This window comes from Peromyscus maniculatus, chromosome 13, assembly GCF_049852395.1.
Source record: "Peromyscus maniculatus bairdii isolate BWxNUB_F1_BW_parent chromosome 13, HU_Pman_BW_mat_3.1, whole genome shotgun sequence".
Classification (NCBI taxonomy): domain Eukaryota; kingdom Metazoa; phylum Chordata; class Mammalia; order Rodentia; family Cricetidae; genus Peromyscus; species Peromyscus maniculatus.
The window spans coordinates 56,165,022-56,186,448 of NC_134864.1; the positions used below are offsets into that span (position 1 = coordinate 56,165,022).

The 21,427-nt window shown below is 47.1% G+C and overlaps 1 protein-coding gene across 2 annotated transcripts in view; it reads right to left on the reverse strand.

Annotated features, from left to right (window-relative positions):
• Nucleotides 1-2,779: 2,779 nt before the first annotated feature.
• LOC102926379 (aldehyde oxidase 1) overlaps nt 2,780-21,427 on the reverse strand; it is a 65,523-nt gene continuing 46,875 nt past the window's right edge. For both annotated transcript variants that reach the window (XM_076550348.1, XM_076550349.1), the window contains exons 26-35: nt 21,166-21,393; nt 16,621-16,716; nt 14,642-14,770; nt 13,940-14,014; nt 11,985-12,037; nt 10,797-10,911; nt 5,163-5,228; nt 4,564-4,752; nt 3,936-4,103; nt 2,780-3,061 (exon numbers count right to left, since the gene is read on the reverse strand). In XM_076550348.1, coding sequence (XP_076406463.1) covers nt 3,011-3,061; nt 3,936-4,103; nt 4,564-4,752; nt 5,163-5,228; nt 10,797-10,911; nt 11,985-12,037; nt 13,940-14,014; nt 14,642-14,770; nt 16,621-16,716; nt 21,166-21,393 — 1,170 coding nt within the window. In that variant the 3' untranslated portion in view covers nt 2,780-3,010. The remainder of the gene's footprint in view (nt 3,062-3,935; nt 4,104-4,563; nt 4,753-5,162; nt 5,229-10,796; nt 10,912-11,984; nt 12,038-13,939; nt 14,015-14,641; nt 14,771-16,620; nt 16,717-21,165; nt 21,394-21,427) is intronic.

The following is a 21,427-nucleotide window of genomic DNA, read 5'->3' on the forward strand; positions in this document are numbered from 1 at the left end:
CCTCCAGTAATGGACAGACCTCTAACATCCCTCTAGTAATGGACAGAGCCTCTAACATCCCTCCAGTAATGGACAGACCTCTAACATCCCTCCAGTAATGGACAGAGCCTCTAACATCCCTCCAGTAATGGACAGAGCCTCTAACATCCCTCCAGCAATGGACAGAGTCTCTAACATCCCTCCAGTAATGGACAGACCTCTAACATCCCTCCAGTAATGGATAGAGCCTCTAACATCCCACCAGTAATGGACAGACCTCTAACATCCCTCCAGTAATGGACAGAGCCTCTAACATCCCTCCAGTAATGGACAGACCTCTAACATCCCTCCAGTAATGGACAGACCTCTAACACCCCTCCAGTAATGGACAGAGCCTCTAACATCCCTCCAGTAATGGACAGAGCCTCTAACATCCCTCCAGTAATGGATAGAGCCTCTAACATCCCTCCAGTAATGGACAGAGCCTCTAACATCCCTCCAGCAATGGACAGAGTCTCTAACATCCCTCCAGTAATGGAGAGAGCCTCTAACATCCCTCCAGCAATGGATAGAGCCTCTAGCACCCCTCCAGTAATGGACAGAGCCTCTAACATCCCTCCAGTAATGGACAGAGCCTCTAACATCCCTCCAGCAATGGACAGAGCCTCTAACATCCCTCCAGTAATGGACAGACCTCTAACATCCCTCCAGTAATGGAAAGAGCCTCTAACATCCCTCCAGCAATGGATAGAGCCTCTAACATCCCTCCAGTAATGGACAGAGCCTCTAACATCCCTCCAGTAATGGACAGACCTCTAATACCCCTCCAGCAATGGATAGAGCCTCTAACATCCCTCCAGTAATGGACAGACCTCTAACATCCCTCCAGTAATGGAAAGAGCCTCTAACATCCCTCCAGCAATGGACAGAGCCTCTAACATCCCTCCAGTAATGGACAGAGCCTCTAACATCCCTCCAGTAATGGACAGACCTCTAACACCCCTACAGCAATGGATAGAGCCTCTAACATCCCTCCAGTAATGGACAGAGACTCTAACATCCCTCCAGTAATGGACAGAGCCTCTAACACCCCTCCAGCAATGGACAGAGCCTCTAACATCCCTCCAGTAATGGACAGACCTCTAACATCCCTCCAGCAATGGACAGACCTCTAACACCCCTCCAGTAATGGACAGACCTCTAACATCCCTCCAGCAATGGACAGAGCCTCTAACATCCCTCCAGTAATGGACAGACCTCTAACATCCCTCCAGCAATGGACAGACCTCTAACACCCCTCCAGTAATGGACAGACCTCTAACATCCCTCCAGTAATGGATAGAGCCTCTAACATCCCTCCAGCAATGGTCACAGCCTCTAACATCCCTCCAGTAATGGACAGACCTCTAACATCCCTCCAGTAATGGATAGAGCCTCTAACATCCCTCCAGTAATGGACAGAGCCTCTAACATCCCTCCAGTAATGGACAGACCTCTAACATCCCTCCAGTAATGGACAGACCTCTAACATCCCTCCAGTAATGGACAGAGCCTCTAACATCCCTCCAGTAATGGACAGACCTCTAACATCCCTCCAGTAATGAACAGAGTCTCTAACATCCCTCCAGTAATGGATAGAGTCTCTAACATCCCTCCAGTAATGGAGAGAGCCTCTAACATCCCTCCAGTAATGGACAGAGCCTCTAACATCCCTCCAGTAATGGACAGAGCCTCTAACATCCCTCCCACAATGGACAGAGCCTCTAACATCCCTCCATCAATGGACAGAGCCTCTAACATCCCTCCAGCAATGGACAGACCTCTAACACACCTCCAGTAATGGACAGAGCCTCTAACATCCCTCCAGTAATGGACAGACCTCTAACATCCCTCCAGTAATGGACAGACCTCTAACATCCCTCCAGTAATGGACAGAGCCTCTAACACCCCTCCAGTAATGGACAGAGCCTCTAACATCCCTCCAGTAATGGACAGAGCCTCTAGTTTCTCCATGTCCTGCTAACACTTGCCATTGTCCATCGTTTCAACTATGGTGTACGTGAATGGCGTCTCACTACAGTTTTGACGTACATTTCTCCAGGAACAACAAGGCTGAGCGTATTATGTGCTGATTGGTCATTTAAACATCTCTGTCTATTTGCTTTATCAGTCCATTAAAAAAATACTGAAGAGTAATTTGTTCTTTAACTACTAAGTTTTAAGTGTTCTGTACCCAAGACTTTTGTCGTATGTTTATAAATATCTTCTCCTGTTCTGTGGGTCTCTTTGTCTCTGTCTCTCTCTCTGTCTCTGTCTCTCTCTCTTTCCTGTGCTGGAAATGAACCAAGGGCCCTGAACACATTAGACAAGCACTCTATTACCAATTATATCTTTAGCCCTTATTTTGTTGGGACAGAGTCTTGCTATGTAGCCCAGGCTGGCCTTGGACTCTAGACCTTCCTGCCTCCCTCTCCTGAGTGGTGGGAATGCTGTTGCCACCTTTGTGGTTTTGATGAAGTTCATTTATCTCTTTCCTCCTGACCCCAGTGGTTCCAGAGACTCTTTAGATATGCGGCCCATATCTGTCATGATAAGGAAAGTGGAGTGATGGCTTTCAGGGACAAATGAAAAAATGAATTTACAGTTCACAACAGGGAAGAAATTATTTATAAAATTGTCATTCATTAGATAATATAACTTTTGCTGGAGTATACAAACCAAAAGCGAGCCACAGACAAGTGGTCATATTTAGCTGGACAGATCCAAGGGACAGAATAATGAATAAATGAATGAAACCACCTCAAAGGAAACAATTTAATATTTGTGCAATTTAAAATATGATTTGTGATTGCTTAGGTATGTCTGGAGTATGTTGAGGCGAAACTTCCAAATCAGCTTCCTGTAAAGCAATGCTGTGGATAATTCTGGGCTGTGAAAATCTGGCTTTTATAGTTCGAGGCTAGGAGCAGAGAGACTGGGAGGTGCATTCTGCAGCGGCGTTGACCCGGTCCCTCCAGAGTTCGCATTTGACTCACACAGTTATGTTCCATGGAACGTAGGATCCAGGTTCATCTCTTGGAATCTGGGAGGAAAGAGCAAATTTGGATGCTTATACCCTAGAGACATGCTTGTGACTTAGGTTTAAAAAAAAATTAACAGAAGGTAGTGAAGGTAAAAACCACCACAGGCAACGGGCCGATGAGAGATCAGAGGACACCACCACGGGATATACAGAGGCACCTTGGAGAGGGTCTAGCGGAGGGATGGAGAGTTTTAACTCCACGTGGAGAGGGACTAAGGAAACATGGAGTCGGTGTCTGTTTCCCCAGTGTGGGGTCCAGGATTATGCAGAGCCTGCACGGAAGGAGTGTAAGAGGGACACACACACACACACACACACACACACACACACACACACACACACACACAAGAAGGAAACTTGTCTCGTAGCTAGAGAGGAAGCTGGGTGGCATGGCCCCTTTACAATTGAAAACCACAAATCATGTTGCTGAACAGACGCACAGAGAACCGGAGCGTGTGCTCAGCGGGAATGACACTGTGGGAGGGTTCTGTCTGTCACACTGCCAGTGCCTGCATGGGTGGCAGGGGGATATAGAAGAGTGACCTTGATTCATGGCTGGGTGTCCTGGGTTCAGGCCACAGCCCCTGCACTCAGCCTGACTCAGGGGAAACGTAAATCTGAGAGAATGAGCTTTCTGTTCCCCTAGAGTGATAAGGACCTGAGCACACAGGAGACCAAGCAAGGCTGAGGAGAAGACACAACCCAGGGGCACAAGTTCAAGAGCCATTCTGTCCCTCCCATGTGCCCTAAGGAGTTCCTGTCAGCTTTTCTTCTTTGTGGAAAAACCACAGCGGTGGGTTAAAGACACTTAGCCATAGAGCCAGGGGACAGAAATGATGGACTTTCCGTTTTTTTTCTCTTGAGTGTAACGTACCATTTTTGTGAACTTATCCTCACAGGCCATTCGGATCTTCTCTGGAGTCAGTGGACTCCCGAGCCTCAGTGGTCTGGAGATGCCTCTCTCCTGCCGTGCCGCGCTCACGGCCTCATGGATGGCAAAAAATACCGAACATCCCAGGAAGACCCCAGACTCTCCCAGACCCTGGGGAAAAGTGAGCCATGGAGGTTATGACACAAACTGTCCCTTCCTCTCTGAACATACAGGCACCCGTGTATATGTACATAACGCAGTATTTGTTAATTAGATACATATATAACCTACAGAACACCATAAGTAAATTGCTATTGAAAAAGTCATTTAACCACTGATCCTAATATTCTTAGGATTCTAGCTTAAGAAAATGGTTTCAGATGGAGCAAGCACATACAGGCATGAAGGTGGTGGCTATAATATACAAAGTCAAATGTAATCTGATAGTTCACGTTAGGCAGGTTGGGAGTATTTGAAGCATTTCACCATGCCGTGAAGTTACTTTACAATGAGAATGTTAAATAAGGACTCCTGGAATCGCAGTAAGGACATCAAACAACCGAGCAGACCAACGTCTCTCCACCCTACAGATATCAAGTAAGCATGGACCTAGCCATCCAACACAGCTTACCTTAGATGAATATAAGGTGTTTGAGTGTTCGGATGGGGGCAAAAAGGAAATGTGCATCTCTGTGGGGATGTCACAAATGGCAGGGATTTTGTACTGGTTTGGGCCACGGCTGTACAGAACACCCTGAGGAGAGTAACTCAGCTCCTCTATCGTGTAGAGTCCCATTCCTTGAGTAAACGCACCTTCAACCTGAGAGAAAAGAAGGAATTACTACCCGTGAGGCAATACACCCAGGAGCATTTCAACTGCATGCTGCTTGTCTGACCTAGGAACTGCAGTTCAAAGGACCTTCCAGGGTGAATCAGTGTCACCAGGCATCCCTCTAAAAACATTTCTCTATATCCCAAGTCAGAGGACTGGGTTTTAGTCTTGGTTTAGCCATTGGAATGATACTCCAGAGGAGTCCTCACAGGGCCTGTCCACATACCATCATGTTTTCCATCAGTGAGGCAGGTGAAACCCTTCACAGACTGACCTCAGACAGACCCAGCACACTAGGGTAAGGTTCTCAGGTGACCAGCAGGTGGATGTTTCCTCTTCAGACCTCACTGAAGTTTTTGCCCCACAAACAGGAAACAAGACAAAACAGTTACTCGTACCTGGCCTATGTCAAGGGCTGGGTTTATGCTGTTGCCAACATCCATCACAATGTCTGTTCTGATGGTCTAGAAAAAAAAGATTAACGCAGATAACTCAGAGAAGAAGCTGAGACATGCCTCCTGCCAGGGATGGGATAAAGTCCTTCTGTGGGCCTACCATATTTTCTCATGATAAAGAAGCAACAAAAATTTTACTGTGTGACCAAGTTTATTATCTAAAAACTTCTGCTTTTTGACATAAGGTCTCATGTAGCCCAGGTTGGCTTTGAATGTGATATGTAGCCAAGGATGGCCTTTGGCTTCTGATTCTCCTGCCTCCCCCTCCCCATTGATTAAAGGCATGGGCCACCATGCCTGGCTTATGTGGTGTTAAGAACTGAACCCGAGGTCTCAGACATCCTAGGCAAATACTCCACCAACTGAGTTCCTTTCCCTGTTCCATTCTGCATTTCTTTAAAAAAAAAAAAAAAGATTTATCTATTTTTATTTTATGCTGATGAGTGTTTGCCTACATGTATGTAAAGAGACTCTGACTAGCTTGAGTGTGGCAAGCATGGCGCTGGCAGGCCTTGCCCTCCCCCATTCCCTCTGCCTTGCTAAAAACCGTTAGATGACATCCCTAAAGCCAACCCCCAAGGTCTATTCCCTTATTTGGCCACTTCCTCCTCCTGAGGTTGACCGCCAAGGTTCAGCTATCAAACTATTGAAGTCCAGCCATCAGAAGCCCCCATTGGCTACCCTAATCAATACTTCATCCTAACACGGGGTTTCCCCTTGTGTATGTATAAACCACCATTTCGTATGGGCTGTGTCTGTCTTCCCTCTATCTAGAGACAGTCCTTTGTCCTCTGGGACAAATACTCCCTTCCCCTTGTTCCGGGCCCCTTCTCCCTCATCCTCTGTCTCCTATCTTTGTCTCTTATTCCCTGCCTTTTTTTCTCTCTGGGACAAATACACTCTTCTTTGTGCTGAGAACTTGGTCTTGAGGGTCCTTTTCCTTTCATATTACAGTATGTGTGGCCCCTCTGTGCATGTTTGATGCTCATGGAGGCCAGAAGAGTGCCAGATCACCCGAAACTGGGGTTACAGATGGTTGTAGGCCAGCATGTGGGTACCAGGGACCGAACCTGGATCCTCAGCAAGAGCAGTCAGTGCTCTTAACCATCTCTCCAGCCCCCACACAAATAATCTCAACCCCAGGTTAAGCACTATTTGTTTTCCAAGGAAATAAGAGGCTTTATTTGCTTTTGATTAGCTTCAAGCTGGATGATGCAAGAGACTAAATTTAATCTACCACAACAAACAGTGAAACAACAAAAGCCACTATCTTTGGTCTTCAGAACCCCGTTCAAAACTCCATGGCTCCGCTCCAAGCTAATACATGGAGTCTATCCAGCTCAGTGACATTTACTGAACCATGGAGTTCAGGAAGTGTCAGCTTGCATTTTACTTGTGGGGACAAGAACAGATCCACCCTTATGACTTGTTTTCTGATCACCTAAAAGTGCAGAGGACAGCAGGCCCTGCCCGTGTGCAGGTAACACCTCTGTCCTCCAACAAGTCTGTAGATTCTTTGGTGTGAATGATGATTTCTACCATGCTAATGGACTCTACTGATGGTCGTTAAGGAACAAAGAGAACGCACAGCCGGGCCGGGGCGGTGCACGCCTTTAATCCCAGAGGCAGGCAAATCTCTGTGAGTTCGAGGCCAGCCTGGTCTACAAAGCAAGTTCCAGGACAGCCAGGGCTCTTATACAGAGAAACCCTGTCTTTAAAAAAAAAAAAAAAAAAAAAAAAAAAAAAAAAAAAAAAGAAAGGAAAAAAAGGAAGAAAGAGAAGAAAATGCACCAGTTTTCTTATTTGGTCTCAGACTTGCAACTAACAATTTTCTGCAGAAAATTAGATAATGATCCAAAATGTCTGACTTCAATAAAAGTTCAGATAATTACCTTTCTTTATTGCAAGACACAGTAAAATGAAAAGTTCCCTTGGATACTAGTTAGCCTGATGGCTCTTCCAGGAGACAAGCGGCCTCCACTGGAGATGAAGAGGGGTGCTCGAAAGTCTACTGCTAGGGAAGGTTCTACTTTTCAAAGACATGGGCTAATGGCCCTCCGTCACTGTAATTGGATGGGACCGGAGAGCAGGTCTGGGCTGTGGTAGCCTACTTCCAAGAGGGTGCGTAATGAACTCCTCCATTTGATATTCACAGCCTGTGTACGCCCCTTCTGTCAATCTCTGTCAAGCCAGTCCTTGTGACCACTAGGCCAAGCAGAAACAGTGGTACACCGCTCTGAAACAAAATTAGAAAGGACTGTGGCTTCTGTTTCAGATGTCCTCCCACGTGTTTATGTTTTCAACTTTCTTTGGGGCCTGTACATCTCTGGGAAGTCAGCTGCTGTGTCCTTGGGGCACTAAGTGGACAAAGAGATCATTCAAGGAAAGGAGGCAATTGCTAACAGCCATGGAGAAATCACAGCCTCCCATTAACAACAGTGTGATGGAGCTTAGAAGCAGATTCGATGACTGTGGCTCCTACCCAGTGCCTGGCCATAGCCTCGAGAGAAATCCTGAGCCAGAGTTACCCAGATAAACTACATTGACCCAGATGCTTGGCCCTCAGAGGTGGTGTGTGCCAATACGCATTTACTATTTTCAGTTGCTAATTTGGGGGCAATTTGTTAGATGGCAATAGGTAGCTAATAGATAGATGTAGGTTCAAAATCTGGGACATTTGTCAGGCAGTTTTACCAGCATGAGAGTGGCTAAGAAACAAGCCTCCAGGAAGGACTTCTGGTTGTGGAATGTTAGTTTAAGGTGTGTTACATCCATCTAGGCTGTGGACTATTTGTTTAATGATGTAAAGGTGTGTTGCATTCTTTTATTTTGCATTTGTTTAACTCTGTGAAGCTGTGTTACTGTGCCTGTCTACAACACCTGATGGTCTAATAAAGAGCTGAACAGCCAATAGCGAGGCAGTGGAGGGATATGCAGGACTGGAGGGCAGAGAGAACACATAGGAGGAGAAATCTAGGGTAGAGAGTGAAGAGCAGGAAAAGGAGGAGAGGAGGATGCCAGGGGCCAGCCACCTAGCCACCCAGCCAGCCATGAAGTAAGAAGGAAAGAAAGATAATAGAATAAAGAAAGATAAAAAGCCCAGAGGCAAAATATAGTTAAAGAGAAATGGGATAATTTAAGTTAGAAAAGCTGGCTAGAAACAAACCAAGCTAAGGCCAGGCATTCGTAAGTAAAAATAAGTCTCTATGTATTTATTTGGGAGCTGGGTGGCAGACCTCCAGAGAATAAAGAACAAAACAAAACAAAACAAAAACAACAACTGCAACTTCTGGTAGGCTGTCACATGCCGGCCTTTTATCTATCGGTGGTGCCTACTCTGAGCTATCAATACTGCACATGTCTTAAGACTGTTCAAACGCACAAGAAGTATCTTGAAAGAACCTCCTGATAACAACAGCCATCCCTGTGGGCAGCAAAGAAAAGGACCCCCCTATTGTTGCTGTGAGAACAGAGGCTGGGTTAAAAAGGACGATGGAGGATTGAAAACAGCAGTGTCTGGAACACTGAGGATACGGAGTAAGAGGGTTTCTATTTGGGGATGAGACACGCAAGCTACGTAGACAGAGGAGGCACAGGACATGGGGCTGGTGATGGCAGGCTGGCTGCCTCCTCTCCAGCCCTTCACCCAGAGCTCTCGGGGAACATAGGTAAAGAACCTCGGTCCTTCCACACATCCCTATGTCTAATGCAGCTGACAGTACCACACTAAGTTGTAAGGATGGTTTCTCACAAGACACCTCCACCAAGGAGACCATCCCAGACCACTCCATAGTCGGGAACTAAATATTAGGTAACCAAGGAAGACTGCAGCTACCGTCTGGGTGGCAGGTAGGAGACTGAACTCTCTGTTGTGGCAGAGCTGCAGGCTGGTCATGGAAATATAAGTGAACGGGACATAGTTGAACTGAACCCCAGCAAGACATCTGTAAGGCTGGCCACAGCCATGCCAGTCAGGGATGACAGCCAGCAGATAGTCAAGAGCAGCAGCTAAAAAGCATGTGTCGGAGATGGACAGAGGTGGGTGGGGCCTTCAATCACCCCAATTGGGTGGGCAGCATGTGAACCTCTGCCTGGTTGGGTTAGAGGGACATTGATAGAATGTGAGGATCTCCCATTGGCTCAGCCCGTGATACTGCTAGAGAGCTAACATCTCATAGCAGTTACCCAGACTTCCTCCAGCCTCTACCATCATGGCCTTGTTAAAATCCCTAGCCAAGGAAGTTTCCTGGCCTTTTCCCTCTTGGAAACGCCTCTACTCTGAAGAGCCTCTCACTTCCCAGAATGCCCCCACTGTACTGTAATTCTCTTTGTAAAGCTTGCTTCGGCTTTACACACAGTCCGTGTCTGTAATTGTGAGACAACCTCAGAGCCACTGTCCCAGGTCTGTCTTTGGTAACTATGAGTGTCATGCACCTTAGGTCCTTGCGTTGAAAGCATAAGTGGGTCCAGAAAGGTCCAGTTCCACTAAAACAAACAAGAACAGAACCCTGAACCGACACCAGGTTAATTATTACTGTTCTTAGCTCTGAACAAAGGCCAACACAGAGGAGAATCTAGACAGGGATGTTTCCACCAACTTTTTATTTGAGGGCAAAGGGATTCAGAAATTAGTTAGCATGGAGAACTCTCAACAGAGTGTGCGACAGCTACTCTACCCCAAGGGTCATGCTTGGACTGGTAGTCCTTTATCTCAGTCCCAAGTCCCCCCAAAGAGATACCGTCTGAGTTGGAATCCAGACAAGTAAGATATCCTAGTAGGGAGGCTCGATAAGGGTATATATCATTTCAAAAATAAGGCTATACTTTAAAAATATATGCTAATGAAAAATTATACATGATGACCATCTAGGAATATAGACAGAAAAGGTATTTGGAAATATCAAAAGCTGGGGCTTGCTCCTGGGTAGGTTTGGGTACAGATTATCACTAAACCAGCAGCTTAGCCACATGGCATTTGTGAGGGCTACGGAAATCTCATTTGATGTATCAGTGATCGTTTATTAGATAATGGCAATGAGTGTTTTCTTTACCACTAAAGGTACAGGAAAGGAGGCTGAGTCCTTGGAGCTGGTGTGCGTGTATGTACATGAGTGTGAATCCACACTCCCCCCCCAAAAGTATAAGATGACACTTCAGCTATTCAAGGAGAGGACCTGGCTGGCCACTGCCTGTCCTGAAGTGGCCCTTGGACCTTATTAACAAGCTATGGATACCTATGGTATCTTTCAAGAACATCACACAAGACACTTCTTATAAAGGGTCAGGATTGCTACTTGGGACAACAGTCTACACGGAAGCCCTCATCAGGATGTTTTGAAGTGATTTCTTTCTTATTTCCAGTAAAAAGAAAACACCTAAGAAGAAGGACTGTTGTTTTCCACAGAAGACATTAAACACTAAGGCAACTGAGAGTTTCATTTTTCCCCCCTAGTAATACAAAGAAATCACCCTCAGGGCAAATGCTGCCACCACACAGCCAACTTCCATCCAGTAGGCACATGTGTGGAGTTTAAGCCTCTCACAAGTAGTCAGAAGACATTCCCAGGTGGTACTGACCTTATGGTTCCCAGTCAGACAATCTATCTCAACCTCTGAGCAGGCAGCTCCACACACAAAATACTCATGGGGATGGCCTTCCCCTTTCTCCCAGTTCATGTCTGCCTCATAACCCCTGAAAAGAAACAGAATTGTTGAGGAGCACTGTTAAGTGATCAGTCCTGCCATCACAGAGGATGATGATTAAAGCAGCCCAAAGGGAGGTGTGCCACTCACAAGAGTACATGTGTACAGGGATATGCCAGCACGTAACACATGCCCAACAGATGTGTCTGACACATGTCTCTTCTATGGTCATCAGACTGGGGGTTCAACCTGCATCTTAAGCCAAACACTGTTTCAAAGGGGCTTATCTGCCTGCCTTTTCTCTCTCTGGCTCCAAGATTCAGAGTTCTGTGTGAGGAATCAGGCCCACTGGCTCCCACTGGCTGGCACCACCAGGCTCTCTGCTTGCTCCATCCCTCGCTCTTTGGTGAGAATGCCAGGTGAATGTCAAAGATAAAAGAAGTCTAGGGCAGCAGCCTGCTAAGTCCTCTCCTCTGTCTTCCCTCTCTCCCACCCTGGAGGAGGCCATGGAAATCCCTTCCAGTGTCTATTCCTGATAGGCAGTTGGAGTCCCAGGCAAAGTGACAAAGTGACATGAGCTGAGATCCTGCCTTGTCTCGGCATTCACCATGAAAACATTCAACTAATGGTTTCCTAGAGGTTGTGGTCCTTGGGGCTCCACAGTTAGTTCTCTCTCTCTCTCTCTCTCTCTCTCTCTCTCTCTCTCTCTCTCTCTCTCTCTCTCTCTCTCTCTCTCTCTCTCTCTCTCTCTCCCAGAGGTGCCAATCTTATTTTTTGGCTTTAATTTCCACCCCTATTCTTGTTTCTTAACTTTAGGGATAAATTACATTTTCAACAAAAAGCCACGGCTGTGGATTACAAGCACTAATTCCCAGAAAGCTGCATCATGGCCACAGTATGATCTGAATCAGCACTCAATTCAAGTTCACCTGTGTGAACCATTTTCTCCAAAAAAAGGTCTTTGGATCCTTGGACGAACTAGCAGCTAAATGTTTCTTCTAACAGCAGGCTAACTGAAGGGGGTGAGTCAGGTTAGGGGCCAAAATTGCAAAGAGAACTGAAATTCTTCCTCCAGCTCCTACTGCTGTTTTCCATGACGTTTGATTGAAGGGACAATTGTACCTGAAATATCCAACAGCTGAGAGACTGATGCTCTGGTCAAAAGCAGTCTGTGCCTGCGAGGGAAGAGCAGAACATGACATAATGAGGATTCCTGAGAGGATTGCTCAGGAGTTTTGTGTAGCAATAACAAGGATAGCCCCAAATGAACGTTTCCTGTCACCAGCCTCCATCTACAGAAGCATTCATGGCTCGCTGTGTGTAAAGGCAGCATTTGATCAATGCACATGGTTGTCATAAATGTCTGCCATGATACGTTATGCTCATAAACTGAACTATAATGGCCACCCACGTCCTGCTTATGAAGGGATCCATTCAGTCATCTGGAAAGACTTAGGCTATTAACGTGGCCAATTTTGGGACACAATGGTTGGATGTTTAATTTTATATTGTGTATCTATCTAAACAGTTTCAGCTGAGGGGAGTGATTTTGCTAAGTTGTGCCAGTGACATCCAATGGTTTGTGCAAGTACATATGGTTGACTACTAAACAGAAAAACAAAGGTTAGGTCAAAGACTCTAAAGAGACTGTGAAAGGTGCGGCGCTATGGAAGAAGACGGACTCAATGGCAGCGTCTGCGGTGGATGGCGAAGGGGGGTGTGTTCCTGAGTTACACCTGAATGCAATTTTCTCCAGACAGCCATTTTCAACTCTGGGCTCAGGCAACACCAGGCAGGGGAAGAACAATGATGTCCAGAGCAGATTTAGAAGTTTCATATTGTATAATAATAATAATAATAATAATAATAATAATGGTTTTTCAAGACAGGGTTTCTCTGAGTAGCCCTGGCTGTCCTAGAACTCACTCTGTAGACCAGGCTGGCCTTGAACTCAGAGATCAGCCTAACTCTGCCTCCCAAGTGCTGAGATTAAAGGTGTGTGGCACCCAGCTTATTTCATAATCATTCATTACATAATGAGCCTTTATGAAATAGCAGGCGCTTATGGGTGAGATACAGGTGACTGACCAAGCCACCAGAATTCTAAGCACGCACGCTCAGACTGAGCAACCTCAGCCCTGGACTCTTTCCAAGCAGAACTCTACACCATACTTTGCCAAACCTGTGCTTTGATATTACAGAGCTGGTCATCTAGAGCAGACAGCTGACAGCTACACCAGGGGTTGGTGAATGCCTGCTCCATGTTGTCTAATGCTTACCAGTCGGCCATTTGGAAAAGGTAGCTAGTTGACGACAGACTGTGTGTCTTCTCCAACTAGAGTGCCAGCGTGTCAGGAAGCAGGCGAATGTTCCTGGTCCACTGGTGTCTATGACGTGTATAGGTGTCTATGGGTGTATATGACACCCCAGCTTGGTTTCCTATTTGTTTTTTTTATAAGCTATTTTATTCTTATGGATATGGGTGTTTTGTCCACATGTGTGACTGTGTATGCAGAGACTGGAAAAGGATATGATCCTTTTCATAGGGAAAAGATCCCTTGGAACTGGAGTTGTTACAGACAGTTGTGAGTTACCATGGAGGTGCTGGAATTGAACCCAGGTCCTTTGGAAGAGCAACAAATCCTCTTAACCTCTGAGCCATCTCTCCAGACTCTGGTTTCCCATCTCTAAACGCGTGTCTAACTGGGCTTTACAGAATGATTTCAGTATATATATATAATTTGGCAGAGTGACTCCAAAGGAGAAGAACACACAGCTATTATCCAGAAAGCACCTAGGTCCCACAGGATGAGACATTCACTGACTGCAGCTCAGGGCAGGAGTTGTAGCGTGGACGCCATCTTTCTCTGTAACAGAAACATACCCGGGCACACCACTTCTCTCACCACACGTGACTCCATGTGCCACGTGCAGAGGGGCCTTTTAGCTGTCATTATGCAATTATGACAGTGCCTTTGAATCCCCCGTCCCCTAAACATAATCCACGCCTTCTTCTCTCCCCTCTCCTCTCTCTCATTAGTTTCTGTGACTAACCACAGAGAACCAGTGAGTCTCACCCAATCCTTCCACGTTCCGTGAGGATTCTTGTTGATGATGGGTTCGAGGCGTTTTAGAAGAGTCTGGCAGGCATCCTGTAGGTGATTTAAAGAAACAATTCTAATAATGTCATGAAAACATCAGTGTCAAAACAACATGGTGTGTCCTCCCACAGTTACCTCGGAGGTACGCAGGAACAAAGAGACACCGGGAGTCAATGCAAGAGAGGACCATGGGAAAGGCTTTATACAGGGATGTTCGTAGGAGAGCACCTGTCAGACCTGTACTGGTCTGAAAGGCAACGGCCTTACACACTACACTAGGTCAACACTTAACGGAAGGACTGTTTCACACCACCAAACGCTGGTTGCAAAGCATTAATTTTCTCGGCACACTTGTTCAGGCTTCAAGAAGCCGGAGTGAGAGGGGATGGGACTGGGATGGAGAGAGGGCGTCGCCCAAAGGCCCTGGCAAGAGGCAGGAGTCTGACTGAACACAGAAGGGGGGAGATACTGGGGTGTCTGGGGTAGAATTAAGAGGACTTGCTGGCCGGTGAAGCTGCAGGCCCAGAGCCTCTGAGTGTTTGCTGGGTCGCCTGCTGGGTCTGTGCGCCTGCCCTGAACTGAGGAGCCGGGAGGGATGAGCGACTCTTCTCGTCTGATCTCCAGCTATGGATTTGGCCCCAAAGGGTTAATGACAGATGTTGCTTTAGCAGGCTTTACCTTTACTGCGAGTCCATTGAAGTCTGCCACCAAAGACGCTCCAGAGGCATTAGCATTGGGGACGGTTTCTGTGCTTGTCCCACGCAGGTGGACGTTGGACATCGGCATCCTTAATTCACGGCTGACCACCTGCAATTGTGAACGTAGGTTTCTTTTCAGACGCTTTGGTTAGTTGCAGACCTGTGCACATGCCCGGCTGGCACAGCACACGTGTGCAGCCCTTATATGCATGACAGGGATGGAAAAAGCAGAACCGTGAACTCCTTCAGGTACAAAAACCCCCTGTCTTCTAAAATCCTGGTAGCTAGTCTGGACTCCAAGTTTCAAACAGATTTTCTTTTCCGTTGATTTTCTCACATGAAATAACGTCAGCAAAAGGCGACAGGCTAGTGCAGGAGGGAAAGGCTTCATTTCCATCTCTGTATTAATAAAATCAACACTGCCCAGCTATTCTCACCACAATACTTTGCAAAATCCTAGCCAAGGGGCCACCACTTTAGCAGGAGCTGCCTGGTTTCTGTGCACATGCACAGCCCTGGGCACACCGCAGGAAAAGAACACCTCTCAGATGGGTCCCCAGACGTGGGTCCCCGGAACACGTGTACCACAGAGGAGGGCTGGGGCCGGGGCTGGGGGCCAACAGGGGCCTCCACACTTGTAGTGCTGGAGGAAATCATTTTAGTTGATTCACATTCATCTCCCTCTGGCTAGCAGGATGCTTGGTAGAGTTTGTCCACAGCCAGCCAAGAACACAGGCAGCCTGAGCCCTAGAGTCTCAGCAAAGCGTCTAGACAGAGTCATGGGCTCTCCACGTAAGGTCTTTGGCTCACGAAGGAAAACACTGAAATCTCACTGAAAAATTGAACTCGAGAACTCTCAAGTGCTAGCAGCATGAAAAACAAAAACAAAAACAAAAAACCCCTACACATCTCAAATCCCTGTAATTAAAAAAAAATCTAAATTACATCACTTGAGTTGCTTCATTCACCTGGAAAATAATCTAATTATTTCAACAATTCATCAAATTGAGTGTTAGTGGAGGGCATAATGCAATGACAGACACTTTACAGAAAACAATTTAGTAACGTGTGTCAAGCAGTTCCAAATACTCAAACCCCATGATCCAGTAATTCCTCTCCTGGCGAGTCATTTTAAGGAAACAATCATTGAGAGGACCCTAGGTTTATTTTGAGAACTATTCATTGAATAGTTCAATAACCAGGGTAGAGTTAATTACAAATACATCCCCCATGCAGCCATCAAAAGCCATGATTGTTAAGAACGTCTTCTGCTTGTCTGCTCTGTTTTTGAGACAGGATGTCACTCTGTGGCTGAGTTTGGCCTGAGTTTGATCCTCCTGCCTGAGCCCCCAGGGTGCTGGGATTTTGGTGGCACACCATACCTGGCAATTGTAAAAAATTTGCAATGACAGGAACAAGTGGTCATTCTTTGTAAGGCTGGTTGTGAAAAACATGGCAATGAACAAAATTACACCAGTAACATATTAGCAATTTTTATAAAAAGAAAATCAGACAAAATTGAAGGACCCTAACACAGAATTGCTAATAAACACTAGCTAGAGATATCAAGTCTGATTTATGTTATTGATTGTTCAGAGCCCTTAAGACAAAAAAGAAGAGAAAAAGGGCAAGAAACATTACAATCCATCAGAATTTACACATCTTTTCACTACCAAGCAAAAACTCAAAACAGGACAATTCGGTTGTCAATACATTCGAAAGCGAGCACGCGGCCATCTTTAGCGATAAAACAAACCCGTCTTTTGGCACATGCTTTTCTAGCATCCAGTGATGAAACTGACTTGTTTACACAGTTTCGGCTAATAGCTTAAAGCTCAAGCCGTCAGTTGTACAGCGTCCTGCCCTTTTGTTTTGGGACAGAGAAATATGCCCACCGTCCTCCCTCGTAAACACATCTGTGAGGACATACTCACCAGAATCCAGTGTTTGTGTTCTTACCTGAATCATTTTAGTGTGGACACCCTGTCCCATCTCGATCCCACCGTGAGTGAGCAGTACAGAGCCATCGAGATAAATGTGAATCAGGGCAGCTGCCTGAGTGGGCAATGAAAAAGAGATGAGTCAGAAGAGGCGCTGACCCGTGTCAGGACATGTCGCCACAACTAAAGCACCTTCCACCCCTCCTCCCGGCCCAACCAGAGCCAAGGCAACGGCAGAGCAAGGATTGCATGGTAGTCACCCCAAAATGCTAATCCAAATAAGGTGCACAGAGACACATTCATTGTTTTGGTTGCAAATTGACCCTAAATTGGTGGTTTTCAACCTTCCTAATGCTGCAACCCTTTAATACAGCTCCTTATGTTGTAGTGACTCCCCCCAACCATAAAATTATCTCATTGCTGCTTCACAACTGTAGTTTTGCTATTGTTATGAATCGCAATATAAATATCTGATATGCAGGATATCTGATATGGGACCCTCAGATGGGTCGCGACCCACAGGTGGAGAACCAGTGACCTAAACCATCTTGGCACAGAACTGCAGACCTCTGGAGTGGTCATCTGGCTGTGCAGTTCTTCCGAAGGACACAGAAGCAACCGAGCTGAGCATAGAATTAAAAGCTCGTCCCTCAGAAGCAGCTAGACAAAGTGAATGCATTCTACCACCGACGAGCATGTGGCTTCTCCCAAGTCTTCCTGGGCTGAATTCACCTCAGGGTCTAATTCACTGTTACCTGGGATTGTTTATCTAAATTGTCAACTTGAAGGGACCTAGAACCACTTAGGAGAGAAATCTCGGGACATTCTAACTGAGGAGTCAGGAGTTTGGGTTGCTTGAAGTGGGGAAATTCACGTTAACATGGGTGGCACCATTCCAAAGGCTGGGGTCCTGGACTACGTAGAGTGAGCGGAGTGTCATCTCTCACTGCAGCCTGCTTCCTGAATGTGGATGCAGGGCGACCATCTGTCTCAGGTTCCTGCCACTGTGATGGACTGCATCCTGAACCTCCATAAACCCTTCCTTCCCTCCACCGTGCCTGGCTTAATCTGGGATCTGTAAAGATCATATCTATAGAAGATTCTGGTGATAAGGAAATTTCTACTCCATAAACGTAGAATTCTACCACAACTCTATTACTCAGATTCCTTATAAGCAGCCCTGGTCACAAGTCAAAGTTCAGGAATTCCACATCAGTCACCAGATAAACGCACACAAAGGACTGCTTTCCTAGATCAGTCTTTTGCCCACCAGAAGAACTTTCACATCCACGTGTGGCCTGTGGACCACACCTGGAGAATGGCCCCTTTAGCAACAGCCGAAGGTGTATGTTACCCTGGTGAACAAGCTGAAATCACCACCATTCAAGGAGGACACTTAGGACAGTGAACGCAATCTCCATTTTCCTGGTCAACAGGTGAAAACTGGTGATGTCTTGACAAAGGCATTCAGTGCCCAAACAGGCAGTCTTAGAATATCAAGCCATGGTAAGGACTCTGCAGAGATGCGACAGATTGTGTTTATGTGACCCTTGGAGATACCATTTCATGTTCCTGGCATTTCTTCCTAAATGAAAGGTAAAGAGTGAAATACTCTTCCAAGAGCCCAGAGCTGGCTGCCCGCACTGTGGTGCCAGATCGAACAGTCACTCTGGGTTTTGGTCTATTACACTTCACAGTACTCTGGCCAGGACGGATCCTAGGTCATCCCCTTCGGATTGGACATAATGCCTCAGATGTCCCAGGTGCTCGACATCTTTGATACATGAGTTCACAAGAGCACAGTGGTTCGACCTATTTCATATATGTTTTGTATTTTGTCTCCTTGGCTCTGGTGAACGAGGGTGGGATCTATAGGCGAACTTAGTATGTGTGGCTAAGCTACAGTTACACCGGATTTCATGTGTTCTCCACTGCATGACCCCGCTGGTGAGAGCATATGCCCTGCAGGCCCAGGACAGCCTCTGTGTCAGAGGCTGCTGAGTAATTTGTTCCACGTGGCGTTGAAAACTCCTCCGGCCATTAAAAATGTCACATTCGGTTCCTTTAAGAGACACACCACAGGGCTCACTGTTAGCCTCACAAAAGATCACAAAGCTCCAGCTGCAAAACCAGCCCAACTCGAGTGCTGAGCCAGCTGGTTCTCCGATATATAGAGGGAACTTCGTCGGCTTGGGGAGATGTAAGCTCTCATTCCACGAGTCCCCAAATGCCTCAGCCAGGCCACAGCTGGGGCCCTACTCTATGCCCCTGCGAGAAGCCCTGGAAAGGTAGAGGTTGACCAGATGCCACCTGCATGCTTCAGGGCTCACAGTCTAGAACTGAAAGCATCTGTAGGTGAGGTGCGTTGGACCCCCTGAGCAGCTGGGTGAGAACTGCTTCCGCTCGGGAAGGCACTGGGAGACAGTGAAGACGTGCGTGCATATGGAGTTAAGCATGCTCAGGTCAAATCTTGCTCTGCCTCTCACAAGCTGGGTGACCTACAGCTATGGGAATATGGGTACAGACAGTTATTCCCCTTCCCTGCAACCTATGCGTGCACACTTTTTACATTTTAAACAAAGGGTCTGTGCACATAAACCTGACATGTTGCTCTGCCCAGGGGTGGGCCTAGAGGAATTCCTGGAGCTATCCATGTCCTTAACCCTCCCCCCCAATCAGTAAACAACATCTTGAGAAACAGATTGCCAGCCCCCTGTGTCTCCTGCCAGAAGACAGACAGAATCGCCACGGAGATGAGATCGAGGCCAGTACAGACAAATCCACCAGTCCAGGCGTGTGTGTGTGTGTGTGTGTGTGTGTGTGTGTGTGTGTGTGTGTGTGTGTTGTCTCTGTGTCTGTGTGCGTGTCTCTGTGTGTGTCTGTGTGTCTCTGTGTCTGTGTATGTGTCTCTGTGTGTACGTATACACACACACACACACACACACACATACATACCTACAGAGGACAGAAGAGATTGCTGGATGCCCTGAAGCTGAGTTATAGGCAGCTGTGTGTTAAATAGCATAGAGCATAGGTTCTGGGAATCGAACCCCATCCTCTGCAAGAACAGCAATTGTTCCTAACTGCTCAGTCACCTCTCAGTCCTGAAAGGAAATCTAGGCAGACTTATAGCACAGTGGGTAACTGATAATTAGTTTTCAAACGACCTTTTGAGAAGGTTCTGGTGGAGGAACGAGAGCAGACTGCTTTGTGGTGGCGGAAGTATTATACAATGGTCACCATTACCCACCGGCAGCCTGACATGTAGACCCATGACATCCATCTCAGGACTCAAGAGGATCCACGACTGCTCCTCTGTGATTCTGTCTGCTCAAGGACAGATGGCCTGGCTGATCTTTATGCCAGCTGCCAGCTGGGTGGCAGTACATTTATCCCCCCAAATTCTCTGCTCACAACCACTTTTCCAAGCGGAGCTTCCCCTCCCTTCCCTTTCAGTAATTGTGCTTTTGCCTTTGCCCTCAACCGTGCCTCCTGACTTATCTCCCTCGTCTGAGTAAATCTTGGGCAGATGGCTGAGTGGCTCTGAGTTCTCCGTGTTCAGTTCTACCAGTGCAAACAGGCAAGGGGTGAGGAGCCACAGCAGGACAACCACGCGCGCCCATCCTCCGAGCCTCCGTGTGCTGCTTAAAGCTGCGTGCAGACGTTCTCAGGCTGATGCCACGCTCAGCTGGGTCAGTTAGGTGAAAGGATAGAGGTGGAGAGAGGGAGGGACCTTCCTACCCACTGCTCACGGTCTTCTCTGCTCCTTCAACACACAGCATAGGCTCCGAGGGAAGCCCGCCGCCCAGCTCCACCCATCCCTGGTTATTCCTCGATGAGACTCACCCAAAAGAAGAGGAACAGCCAAGGGATGCATCTCTGGGTATGTACAATACGCACACACCTATGTAGTAAGTTAGGGAAGAAGTCCCCGTCCCTACTATACAGCAAGCTAGAACACAGCAGTCCTTCACCAGTGAGTACGCCCAAGTTTCATTCCAAACCAGAGGCGCAAACAGTAAGTGAAGCTTAGTAACTAAGCAAAGACTTATTTAGTCAGCAAAAGGAGCTACAACAACATTTCCCAGTCTTCCCTCTTAACAGTTATGAGGAGAACCAACTCCTAAAAAATGTGCTTAAATAGTTAAATCATTTTCTCTTCCAGGTTTAGTTGACCCTTACCTAGCAAGACAAGAGGGCCCCCCAGTGCCCCACAATCTCCCATTTCTACTTCGTGTCTAGAAACACGAAGTCGCAGTGGCTGGAGGAGGAATCTCTTACTGGACAACATGAACATCCGGCGCCCTGAGCAGTCATCTCAACTGCTTAGCACCGGCCAGCAGTAAATCACGGTTCCCAGACTTCCCCCCAAGACTGCTTCTGCTCACGATGGCAGTGTAAGCAGACAAGCTCTCGTGTTCCAGAGTAATTCAGGCTTTGCTGAGCACCACCTGGGTGGGGTTCGGCACAGGGCAGTGCCATCCTATGGCCGACCCAACGTGGGGGACCGTTCCTCAGTACCTTCGTTTCCCAGGCCTCCGCCACCTGTGTTTCAAGAACTCACCTGTCCCATGGCTACTGAGCCCAGACCCACAGGATACTTCAGGGGAATCATGGCCAGCCCCCTCTTCTTCCAGGAATTCTCTGCGTTGAATTTCCCTACAGCTGTTTTCCTCAGGGAGTAGGAAGACTTGGCCATGCATTCTCTCCAGCACTCAGTGAGGGTCTTGGCACTGAACTCTTGCTTGTAGTGGGTAATGTTGATTTCCTTGTACATATTTATGGTTCGAACCTGCCAAAGGAGAGGAGATTAAGAAGTGAGGGGA